The sequence below is a fragment of the Meleagris gallopavo genome, chromosome 1 (assembly GCF_905368555.1).
Source record: "Meleagris gallopavo chromosome 1, MGAL_WU_HG_1.1, whole genome shotgun sequence".
Lineage (NCBI taxonomy): Eukaryota > Metazoa > Chordata > Aves > Galliformes > Phasianidae > Meleagris > Meleagris gallopavo.
Genome location: NC_139404.1, coordinates 26792567 through 26805593, shown reverse-complemented (window position 1 = coordinate 26805593; position 13027 = coordinate 26792567). Strand labels below are relative to the sequence as shown.

At 36.5% G+C, this 13027-nt stretch overlaps 1 protein-coding gene across 9 annotated transcripts in view; it reads right to left on the bottom strand.

The window, feature by feature from the left end:
* Positions 1-13027, bottom strand: part of DOCK4 (dedicator of cytokinesis 4) — a 237028-nt gene that overhangs the window by 65947 nt on the left and 158054 nt on the right. For all 9 annotated transcript variants that reach the window (XM_085219421.1, XM_085219388.1, XM_085219398.1 and 6 more), the window contains 4 exons: positions 12422-12592; positions 10840-11032; positions 4485-4612; positions 2143-2277 (listed from right to left, as the gene is read on the bottom strand). In XM_085219421.1, coding sequence (XP_085075547.1) covers positions 2143-2277; positions 4485-4612; positions 10840-11032; positions 12422-12592 — 627 coding nt within the window. The remainder of the gene's footprint in view (positions 1-2142; positions 2278-4484; positions 4613-10839; positions 11033-12421; positions 12593-13027) is intronic.

Sequence of the window (13027 nt, the reverse complement as noted above, 5' to 3'; positions counted from 1 at the left end):
ACCAAAGTATCAAAACTATCTGAGACAAAAAAAAAAAAAAAGAAAAATGTGTAGCCATGAAACCACACAGTCAGCTTGCTGATGACCGATTTTATGCTGCTTCCCTGTAAACTGCAAAGGAGTGGTGACACATGGGGCTAGAAAATCACAACATGATGTGTTGACTACATTCCAACTATATCTGATGAAAAAAAGTTTGATAGAGTTTTATCCTGTATACTGACATAATACATCTCTCAAAGACTATTTATAATATGTGGAGCTTGAAATAATGGTAACATACTGGAACAGACTCTACTGTGGTACTCCTGTACTTTATCATACTTGCTCTACAAATAGTTCCAAGAATCTGGCTCAGTGTGTTGCCATAAATCCATACGGCATGATGTTTCTACATAAATGCATATAATCGCCTTATGCTGTGCCATGAGTCACTTCCACATTAAGTATTCTTTCAGATGCCTATGGTAACAATGACATGGCTTTCCTTGTGGACAAGAAGAAAAAATTGAAACTTCAAAGTAGTTTCAGTCTAAGTTTTTGATACCTTGAAAAAATTAGACTGTCATGATGTTTTACAAAAACTTAACCCGAAAGCAAGTGGATGTATAAGAAAAAAACAATTATCTCAGGACTTTGTAGCACTAGGACTTTAATACTCAACTGCTCCTTCAGCTGAGATTTCTAGTAATGGTCTGATAGAGAACTGTATAATCCTTAGAGTTGGAAAGGACCTTAAAGGTCAACTAGTCCAACCCTTCTGCAATGAACAGGGACACCTACAGCTAGATCAGGTTGCTTGGAGCCTGATCTGGAAGTTAATTTTTTTTTATTTTATTTTATTAAGCAATAAGGATTGTTCAGTTTGAGTAATAGGACCTATAGATATAAATCAATTATATAACATTAATTTAGCCTTAATGATTTTGCAAGGTGTATGCAAGTTTGACTTTAAAGCAAGACAATGTACAAGGAAAGTAATGAGAGAGTAAAACAAAAGATAAAAAAGATTCTGCCACACATTACATTTGTAATTTTATAATTTACAAGGAAAAAAAGAAAAAAAAACCTCTTAGATGTATACTCCCGCTGAAACACAGTGATTAAAGCATGGTGTTATCCTTCTACAGAACTTGGTCAGCTCCATAAACACTTTAAGTAATGTTTGTTCTTTGTCAGAAAGTAAACAAAACAGAAAAGGCAACAATGCATTTCTTTCACAGTCATTAAACTTTTTGAAATGTTTGATCTCAGAGGAAATTCTAGTTTGAAAAGCAACTGTGTATTTGTTTACAAAAAATGTTACAATGTAAAATCAGGTAATTAATTAAATGCACAATGAGATGGCAAATCACAAGACCTATTATGTTCCATACACAAAATATTAAGCCCTCAACTCATACTGGAATCACATCCCCACGTGCCATATTGGAACAGATTCGCCTTTCAAAAGCAAACTTACTGAATCTTACTGAAAGCAAAACAAAATAACATTTAATTTTGTTTCACTCAATGATTAGCTTTCTTGTAAATGCTTCAATTTCAACCTTCCAATTTGCCTGGCTTGTTATATCATATTAACCAAAATATCATTTGTTAATCTTCTAAATCCATCTTCTGTGCTCTACTTCACGTGAGTGAAATGAAGCTCAAATGCTCAGCCCAGAAAACAACAAAATAACTTTCAATTAATAAATCTGAATTCGTACAGGCTAGCACCACATATTTTGGAGGTACATTCAGAGCTGATTCATCATCTAAAAAATACATGCATTTTAGGAAGTAAATGTTATTAGCTGACACTTTTCCACTTTCAGGAAATCAAATTCAGTGGGAGATTCAGAAAGCTATTAAAAATGTCAACAAATGAAACACAGTGCAATAGTTAATTTTCCCAAACAACCTCAAAAGTAACTTCTTTTTAGTGTCAAAATACATAAATAAATATAATATAAAATATTAGCATTTCCAACAAAAATGAATAAAATACAAAGAGTTTTCTTTGTTTTCCTCATTCTCTGTTTTTTACACAAAATATTACCATAGTGACATAAACACACAATTCTCATAAATGCATAAATGCAGTACTTCAGCCAATCCAACCAGTAACAACTGTGCAGTATTTCACTGTAAGGAACTTACAGTCACATCTTGAAACTGAAGGCGCATAGCAGAGCCTGATGGTTGTGGTCGGCTGGTGATCTCTAGTATCGTCCTTAACAGAATATCTAGCAGGCTGCTTACAATCACATCAATTTCTTCCAGAACAGATTTTTCCTTGGAAAATAAATAAGATACTTAAACTATAAAAACAGAAAGATGACCACAAGAATATTTCCTTTGATATGGCTTTGGAAACCAATGATAGCTTTGTTACAAATATTTCATTTGAGAAAGAAGGACTTTAAGATAAGTTAAGGACTTTAAGTTAAGATACTGTTTAATTCTACTGACGTTATCTTAACCATTTTCAATTACATCATACTGAAATACAGAGGACAGTTAAGGGGATGACTTTTAAAATGTAAACATTCATCAAATTAGCATATTCCTGTTTTCAATTAATGTTTAAAATAATATTGGTGGGTTTTTCACTGAAGCTGATAACAGGTAATGCCCATATATTTTCTGAGGAAATCAGCAAATGAGGCTTAAAGTCCAAAAAGTAGAATTAGGTTTTTAAATTTTAAACTACCACCAGGAACAAATAGATGGTACTCAACCTTCATGACCTGCTTCAACAATAAGGACCAGCTACACTGCTTTCTGTCAATTGAACAGCACAAATAAATCAGCCATTTATGTAAGACTACAGCTTGTACACAAGATCAGTGCAAAGGAGCCAAAGTGTTCATCGCCAAAATAGACCATGAATATCTTAATTAGACACAAGAAAACACTTGATGAAATCAAGTTTCCTTTTTAAATCAGACAGAAATATGTTTTCCCTGCTTCAGCAATGTTTTCTGTCTCCAAGACAGCAGACAACACCATCTTCCTCTAAGCCATTTTATCCACTGGTTAAGATGACATTTCATTGCAGAAATAAACACTTCATAATCAAATGCACACAGCCAAGCTAAAACTCAGCTGACAAACAGAATCATTCAACTCCACCGGCATCGAAGTGTAGGAGTGAGATCTTTATTTTGTTCCTCCTACACACGCTAAGCATATGATTTGTAACAAAATTCTTGTTTGAACTCAAGATGAAACTAATGTCACGGCCGTGTTCTCTGTCATTTCACATAGTGAAATTTCAAACTATTGTCAATTTTGCTATTTACGAAGGCAGGCAGCATTCAGTGTATTGAGGAATTGCTATGCCAAGGTGTGAGGATTCATGTACAAACTACTGTTAGAATGACCAACAGAAAAAAGAACAGTCTTCAACAATATCTCCATGTAAATTCAGTTGTTCCATCAACCTCTGATTTTTCTGGATCATTAACAGAAAGAATGAAGTTCTGAATTGATCCACAAAAATCTTATGGCAGTCATCAAGTTGTTAAAACTCTAAGTGACTCAAAGACAATTGAAAAGAATATCTGAATGTCCTGCACACTGGAGAGAGTTTTATGCAGACATCAAATTCAGGTTGTGCACATCACTGGAATTCATGACTAGAACTTGGTGACTTCAAATGAAGGTTCTCTTAAAGTTAAGGTCAGACATACAAGCTTTTCTCTGAGTCCAAAACCACAGCAATGCTTTATCATCTATCCCTTTCCCCTGTAAAGAGGTACCAATACTAACAAAGAGCAGATGCAGTAAGAATGTTATGACGCCAAAATTACATGTCACATCTATATCAAATCAATGACTGTACAACTTTAATTACTAACAATAGTTCAAAATGAAGAGACAAACACAACAGTTCTCACCAATGCATTACAATGTAAAGTATGCTGGCCCTGATTTGTACGTAGTGCACTAAATACAAGCAATGCATGTTTCTTGTTACCTTAGTTGTCTGTCAGAACTTCACCATCATCTTTCATGTTTGCAATACACATACCTAAGGTAGCTCTTACATGCAGCTTTCACAGATGAATTTGTAAAGACAAACACTAGAAATATGCCACAAAATTTACCAACTAATCTCCAGCATCATACTTCCTGCAATACCCTTATCAGTTCCTTCCCTGTGTCATCTTCATGTCTTCTATGATTAAATAACTCACAACATAATACACCTCTAAAAGAAAGTGGTCTTTTTTTTCTGTCCAACACAACATCCATAAAGTCTCAAAGCTTGGAGGAAAATACAATTAAATAATCTTGGTACAAATAAATAATCTTGCTTATAGGAACAAAAAAAAAAAAAAAAAAAAAAGTGCCTGAGAAATCAAACTACATATTCATGTAGAATATTACACAGAAAGCTCTTTAAAATGTTCTTGGTCAAGATCCAGCTTGTGTCATTACTGCGTGCCATTTAAAGAAGTTCAATAACTTATGGATGTAACACTGTGTTTACTTACTGAGCTGTTCTTCTTGATGAGACAAAATATGTTGCTAAGGATACGTGCACACATTATAAGATCCTTCTGTTCTTGTAAATGCATGTGGAGATGATGTAAAACTACTGGAAGAAGAATATATCGTGAATCTGAAATAAATGGAAACATCTATGAGTAGAACCTTCTCATTAAATCATTTCAGTTTAATACAAGCATACAGATAAGTCCTGAACAGTGTTCAGAACTGTGTTTTTGATAAGCAAAAGCTCTTATATACATACTTAAAACAACATTTTTTATAAGATGAAGCCCTTAATTGATAATTTCATGTGAACTAAAAGTAAGTTTTTAAAGAATGAATAACATGCTGAAAGGCATCATCTTGTACTATGGATGGAGACCAACACCACTGTGCCAAATACATACAACAGAAATAATGTATTTATTGAATTGTCATTTAAAAAAACAAAAATCACAGCATAATAATACTTTATTCAAAACAATGAGGAATTATGTTCTAGTGTTTCCTGCTATGTGACAGGGTCCCTTTGCATGCCAAAGTCACAACCGACTTTATCCTGAAGCTATGTTATTCTGCAAAATGAGTCTTGATTTTTAGACCAGCAGTACTTTCAAATTTCTTTCAGGATTTTTGCTTTCCCTGATTCTTCACTCCTACTGCATATGAGCAATTTAGAGTACTGGTGTCTACATTGAGTAATTTGCTTTTCCTGTATTCCATTTCCTAAACACAGCTCCTTGGTGCTATTTTTAGTCCTGAATTCTGTCAAAATGATGAAAGAACTTCAATAACATACTACTTTTTCTTCCTTCTTCTTACAATTGAACGAAGTTAAAATTGAAGAGTTCTAATACTTAAACTTGTTATAACATAAAACACCTATCCACAACTTGATAAAAGGAATGGGTGTTATTTGTTTTCATGCTGTCGGTTTCAGGTGTTTTCCTTAATGGAAAAATGATGCACTCCAGGACAATTACCTGTACTAAAATATTAAAAATGATTTTCCACCTATCTTTATACACTTGTTTCTTTGTACATTAATGAAATTATTCCCTAAGAATTGAATTTATCTAGCAGGAAAACTACCCCTTCAAAATCATTTTTCCAACTAGGTATCATTCCTGATGTTTATGCAAGCATTACCACATTAAGTGTAGTAATCCATCTTCAATGGCAGAGATGAAGGATTTAGAGTGTAAAGCTGCCTGAAGCTCTATGGCAAGTACTCTTCTGGGAGTGATACAAGTGATACAAAGCTCAGTCATAGAATTATAGGAACTTTTGAATTGTAAAGGACCCTTAAAGATCATCTAGTCCAACTCCCCTGCAACAAACAGCAACACCTACATCTAGATCAGGTTGCTCAAAGCCCTGTCCAGCCTGATCTTTTATGTCTCCAAGGATGGGGTACCCACCATTTCTCCTGGCAACGTGTTCCAGTGCCTCACCATTATTATTATAGAAAAGTTCTTCCTTATACCCATGTCACGGTTTGGCCCAGTTCCATGACAAGGGGGTGAAGAGACCCACAGACCCACGCCCTTGGAAAGAGTGGGGAGGGGAAGGGAAAAGGTAGGGAGATGGGAATACATGAGGAAAACAGTGGCAACAAGCTAAGGGAAAAAAAATCTTAGTTTACTGAACATAATAGTAGAATGTGAGATAATACTATATAGCACAATATGATTGGAATTGAAGCTAATAAATCAAATAAAATGAGAGAGAGAGAGTTTCTGAAACCAAAGTCCTTACTGTAATGCTGTAGGCTAAACAGCTAGAGGGCAAAAAGAACAAAGAAGGGGAATTCTTCTGACACCCATACAGTTCTATCTTTCCCTCCAATTGGAAAATGGAAACAATAAAATGAAGTCTTCTGGGAGTTGTAGTTAATTCTTCTCTTCTGAGACCAGGAAACCACAGATATCAACAATCCATGGAACTGCAGCATTAGCTTTTAACTCCCAGTGCACTGCATGATGTTCTGATTTGTAATACCAACAGAAAATCATAAAACCATGACAACTCAATCTAAATCTCCCCTCTTTTAGATTGAAAAATTTTCTTCTTGTTCTATTACAACAGACTCTGCTAAAGAATCTGTCCCCATCCTTCTTGTAGCCCTCTTTCAGACACTGAAATGCTGTCTCAGGCCGCCTAGAGCCTTCTCTTCTGCAGGCTGAACAGCTCCAGCTCTCTCAGCCTGTCCTCAAAAGAGAGGTGTTCCATCGTGGCCCTCCTCTAGACATGTTCCAACAAGTCCATGTCTCTCCTGTATAGAGGACTCCATATCTGGACACAGTACTCCAGGTGAGGTCTCACCAGTGCAGAGTAGAGAGACAGGATAACCTCCCCTGCCTTGCTGGCCATGCGTCTTTAAAGCAGCCCAGGATACGGTTGGCTCTCTGGGCTGTGAGGGCATGTTGCTGGCTCATGTCCAGCTTCCCATCCACCAGAAAACCCAAGTTCTTTTCGTCAGGGCTGCACTAAATCCTTTCATCCCTTGGCTTGTGTGGGTAGTGGGGTTTGCCGCAACCCAGGTGCAAGACCTTGCACTCGGATTTGTTGAACCTCATGAGGTTCACCTGGGCCCAATGATCAAGCCTTCTAGGTCTCTCTGGATGGCATCCTGTCCTTTGGGCATGTTGACTGCACACCATAGTTTGGTGTCATCTACAAACTTGCTGAGGATGCACTCGACCCCACTGTTGATGTCACTGATGAAGATACTAAAGAGAATCGGTCCCAGCACTGACCACTGGGGAAGGCCATTTGTCACTGATCTACATCCGGACATGGAGTCACTGACCACATGCTCTGGGTTTGATTCTGCAGCCAGTTCTTTCTCCATGGAACAGTCCATCCATCAAATCCATATCTTTCCAATTTGGAGAGAAGGATGTTGTGGGATATCAGGTGTCTGGCCTTACTGATATCGAGATAGATGACATCAGTGGCTTTTCCCTTGTCCACTGACAGAGTAACAGCATCATAAAAAATGACAATGTTGGTCAGGCAGGACTTGTCCTTGGCAAAGCCTTGCTGGCTATCCTACATAACCTCCTTCTCTTCCATATGCCTCAGCATAGCTCCCACTGGAGGATCTGCTCCGTGATCTTCCTTGACACTGGTGTGAGGCTAACAGGTTGGTAATTCCCTGGGTCATCCTTTCTATCCTTCTTAAAAATGGGTGCAATATTGCAATTTTTTCCAGTCATCAGAGACTTTACCTGACTGCCATGACTTTTCAAATATCAACAAGAGTGGCTTGGTGACTATGTCAGCCGATTTCCTCAGGATTCTGAGATGCATCTCATCAGGACCCGTAGACTTATGGATGTTCAGATTCCTCAGGCAGCCATGAACCTGATCTTCATTTACAATAGGAGGGGCACTGCTCCCCCAGTTCCCACCTTCCAAGCCATCTACACAAGGTCTGTGAGAACAGCAGTCTCTGGTGAAGTCTGAGGCATAAAAATTGTTGAATACTTGGCCTTCTATTTGTCCATTGTTACCAGCCTCACTGCGTTGCTCCCTAGGGAGGGTACACCCTACTGGATTTTCCTTTTCCAATTGATGTACCTAGAGAAGTCTTTCCTTTTTTCTTCTTTGCACTCCTTGCCAAGTCTAGTTCCAGTTGGGCCTTGGCCTTCCTGAACCCCTCCCTGCACTGCCTAGCAGCATCCCTTTACTCCTCCCAAGTTACCTGTCCCTGGTTCCATTGTTTGTTCATTTTCTTCTTGCTCCCTAGTTTGAACAACAAGACCCAGTTCAGCCATGCCTACCTCATGCCTTCCATTCCTGACTTCCCGCACTTTGGGATGGAGAGTTCTTGTGCCCTAAGGAAAGCTTTCTTAAAGATCTGCCAGTTCTGCTTCTGCTTCCTTGGCCTTCAGGACAGATTCCCAGGGGTTTTATTAACAACCTCCCTAAAGAGCTGGAAGTTAGCTTTCCTAAAATTAGCAAAAAGCATGCTACCATGGCTTGTAACTATAGATGAGAGGTAGCAGTGCTATTTACTGAATTAACTACCACATATAATAGAGCTTTAGAAAAATTCCTTGGAATCTCATAATCTAAATATTTGTCTTGATCTGTTTAGAAGAGAGATCTAGTGGTTTTACGGCAGAGGATAGCTAACATCTCCACCACTGCACAGGCTAAACCAAGGATTATGAGAATGTTTTGAGAACACAGTATATACCATCTGTCTTAGATTACTCCTTTTTCTTAAAAACTTGCAGCTGCAATGTCAGCCACTGTGTGCAGTAAAATTAATGAGTGCAAGGAATGGTGCAATAATCAAAATTCCTAGCAATCAGTCACTGTCTTAATTTTTCCTCTGTCCAGAAAGCTGAATTAGCTGACTGTTTAAAATGCTAGTACTTGTCCTTCACAAATATTACACTGAAAGAGAAAAAAAAAATCATGAAATTGAGCTTTTCAAGTACATGCTTAGCAAAATTAGAAAGAGATACCACAATCCTTGTGACTTTCCTATGCAAGCTAGCTTAACATTAAATATTTAACTCATAACACAATTCTTCCCCTCGATTTTCATTTAGCAGTAAAACACTTGCACAGACATACAAAAAATTCAGCACTCCAGTGTGTTTTAAGGAGTAAACTCAGAAAAATGATATTCATTTCAAAGACAACATCTGAACCAATGGACAAAATTTCAGCTTGCCAGGAAAAAAAATTGAGTAATTGAGCATCTTAAATAAATTAACAGCAAGAAGCACTTGAACAGTGAAAAGCAAAGACGTTGTTCTTAGGTTTATTTGGACTTATTCAATTTATGCAATCACTGGACTCAATGTGGATAGAAGAAAATGATGAAGCCAAACAAACAATTATGACTTCATTTCCAAAACCAAACACATCCAGCTCTCAAACTGCACAGACATGTCACTGTTTTCAGAACAGTCATAAACTGTTTTCAAAATTGCCTGTAGTGCTGAAGAAAAACACGGGTATGGCTGAAAAACTTCTCCCTTGCTCCTTCAAAAAGAGCAACAGACTCAAAGAATTACTTGCAAAACTTTTCCAAAATAATTTCTGCTATCCACTGTAGTGATACTAATATAGACTGAATTTCTGAATAAAATATAGATGAACATATACATCTCCCCCAACAGTTCTGTGAGAAAGTATGAAAGAACATATGCAAAGGAACAGGAACTATTAAAGGAACAGTATATTGCTGGGGAAGACAAATTAAGAAATAATAATTAGTCTGAAAAAGATCCTGGACTACTTGAAAGCAGTATAAAATCTTTGCACTTTAAAAAAAAAAAAAAGAATTTTTTAAAAAATGCAGAGGTCTTATCAACCAGCCTTAGGGACAGCTAACTGTTCTGGAAGAGACTACTGTGGAGGCTCACATGGGAAAGAGAAAGCTGTTTTTGCAACCAGAAGGAAGTAAAGTAGCCAGGATCCAATACTCACCCACTTCCTTGAGCTCAAAGTTTTAAAGTAAAATCCTTAAAACCACACTTTTTTTAATTTTTTTTTTTTTTCTTATTTTTCTAGGATCCCTTTCTTTAGGGGAGAAGCATATCAAAATATTTACGCATACCCCAGGGGTTCTGAAGAATCTTCATCACTTTGGTTGTTCTATCATGACTGATTTAGATGGCAAAAGCTGATGTTCCTACTGAACTCCATCAGCCAACATCCAAAGAGCTCTCAGTTGAGCTTCTGGTTAGTAAATTAACACTTACTAATTTTTTAAAAATCTATTCTATTTTAAATTGCTTAGTACAAAATTATTTCCTCTCAAAATTAATACTTGGTTTTTACTATGGGTTTTACTTAGAAATGAAAAAAAACCAACTGTGGGGTCATCACCACACAGAACCTTTTTCTTCCACATAACAAAAAACTATACTATTTTATATGATATATATTGAGTATCACTTGAATCTGCGTAGGTTTTTTAGGTCATATTAAGAAAACAGAGAATCAAATCAAATCTGCTGAACTAACAAGACAAACAATGCATAAATGAGAATCTGTTTGCTGAACTCCCCCCAAAGGAGAAAAAAAGAAGACATTACATTTGTAGAACTTTTTCCCTTTATAATTATTTTAAAAGTATAGTGAGAACTTATTTCACAGACATAACCAGCAGCAGTTTAAAAGAAAACTGTTTTTTTATTTGTATCTAAAAACCCAACTTCTAACTGACTGTATTCTTGTTAATGAGCAGCTTTTACAGAACAGCACTTGAAGAAACATGACTTAGGAAATGCAGTTATGAGGGGCACTGTTCCCTTCAGTACCTGCTGATCTGCATAACAAGTGTAACACTGAAATTCCTTAACAGCAGGCAGCCCAGGACAACCTTACCTGGGTTGGTGTACAGGTGACTCTCTACAGTTTTCCCAATACTCTGAAGTTTAACAGCTTGAAGGGATTCATCCCCCTGCATGACTGTCGGCAAACTGCCCAGAGCATCGTGAACCAAATTTGCCACTTCTCTTACATCAAAGAGCTTCAAAAGTTCAGAGTACACAGATGGGAATGAGCTGAGAAACACAGCCTAGAGGAAAAGGGAAAAAATTGGACAGTTAGATGTTGCAATATAATTTTGACATTTGTAGAATTTAAATAACTGTACTGATACAAGTACCTATAGAAAAATTGTTATTTTTACATTTCAAAGGCAGTTAACACCTTTAAAATTGGCTAGATTTTTCAGAAGAAATATCCTCACTTTCATTAACGTTCTTATAATTGTGACTAATTTCCCTTAAACACTATCACATGACTGTACATTTCCTTCACAAACAAGGAAAAAATTCAATTTAGAATAAAAATATTTATTATTTACAAGTTCCTCATGATCTGTACATCTGTGTAAATTTTTGAAACGATAACGTAAGCCAGCTGATAACAGAACAAAAAGAGAAAACTTTTATTCCGGAGTGAGACAGCACTGATAGAAGTGGTTCACTTCAACAATCTTAAAATAGGTTTAGAAATCTTTCAGTGAGGATAATGAATGTGGAAGCACTAAAGTAAGGAAAGAGGACAATGCTAGAGAAAGGAAGAGAGAATTTACATTCCCTCCTTCCTCTCCAATTCCTGCCAACGGAGAAAAGCTACTTATACTTCAGACCCTTTTCATGCTGATGTAACAACAGACGATATTCAAGGTTAAAGATAGCAAGCAATAATTCCAAATATGTTTGTTTATATCATTTTGCTGCAGACATTACACTCCAGCTACTTATGTGATATGAGATGGAAGAACCACTTCTCCACCCTGTTCTCTCTGATTTTACTATCTTCTTGGAAGAACAGACCTTCAACAGTCACACTTATAGTAGCAGGAGATGACGACTAAGAGGTACAACTACAAACTGCAGACACTGCTAAATCTACCTCACCTAATGCAGAGATCTGTCTCCTGAGTGTTTTGCCTTCGCCCTTCAGCACTAATAAATTTTAGTGGTCTCAACTGAAATTAAGATATACTTACTGAGTAGTAAAATATATTATTCATCAAGATTTATATTTTTCTGTAAAGAATAAAAAATCTGACAGCCTTTTGTTTGACTTCAAGAATTTGAAGTAAAAGTGGTTAAACAAAGCTGTAAAGTGCTCAAAACAGAGAAATCCCTTGATTTGTACCCAGCAGTTCTGAAATGCCATTTTAATCACTGGTATTGTCAAAAGCATAATATGAATTGCTTGTAATTCAAAATTAAATATTTGATGTAGGGTTATCTTCGTCATGCTTATTCAGAAGCTGCTGGTATGAAAATTTCACACTATAGGACAAAGGCATGAGCATAAGCTGAAACGTCATTTTGCTGTAACAAAAAACATTTTCTTTTCCAAGGACATAGGTAAAAACACCTAGAGCAGATTTTTTAATACAGCACATGGAAACTAGTTCATTACCAAGGCACACTCACAAACTTACTTGCAGTTGGCATAAAGCACTGGCTCCTTTGCTCTCTTGAGAAAGGAAGAAGCGTACTGACATCAGAAGTTCTTGAATACAACAGCGAAATTCTTCCTCATTTTGTCCACCAGTAGCAATAGAGAATAACCTTCGAGACTGAACTATATACTTAAAGATATATTCCTGTGCCTAAAATGTCAAAATTAGAAATAACTCATAAACATAAGCCAACTCATCTATAAAAAGATATATGCTTATATAACTTCAATAATGACAAGGGTCTGAAACAGAATACCATGCTATTTAATTCTGGCAAACTTGTTTTTACTTCTAATGCAACATTAACATTTGAAAAGCACATACTCAGAAACACTCTTTTGCCTTTTATAACCTCTATATACTAGGGAACACTCATTTATTTTAAAAAAGTAAAACTGCAAAATCTCAACACTGTCCTCTGCAAGACATCCATGCATGTCTGTGGCCACAAAAATATATAGAGCTTAAACATGCAAGGCCAATATAAGAAACTCTGAGCTGTTCTACGATTTCTTTGGCCTATTATATGTTAAAAATGTTTTCCTGTCAACTGTTAACCAGATAATGCCAAAAAATAAGCTTAGT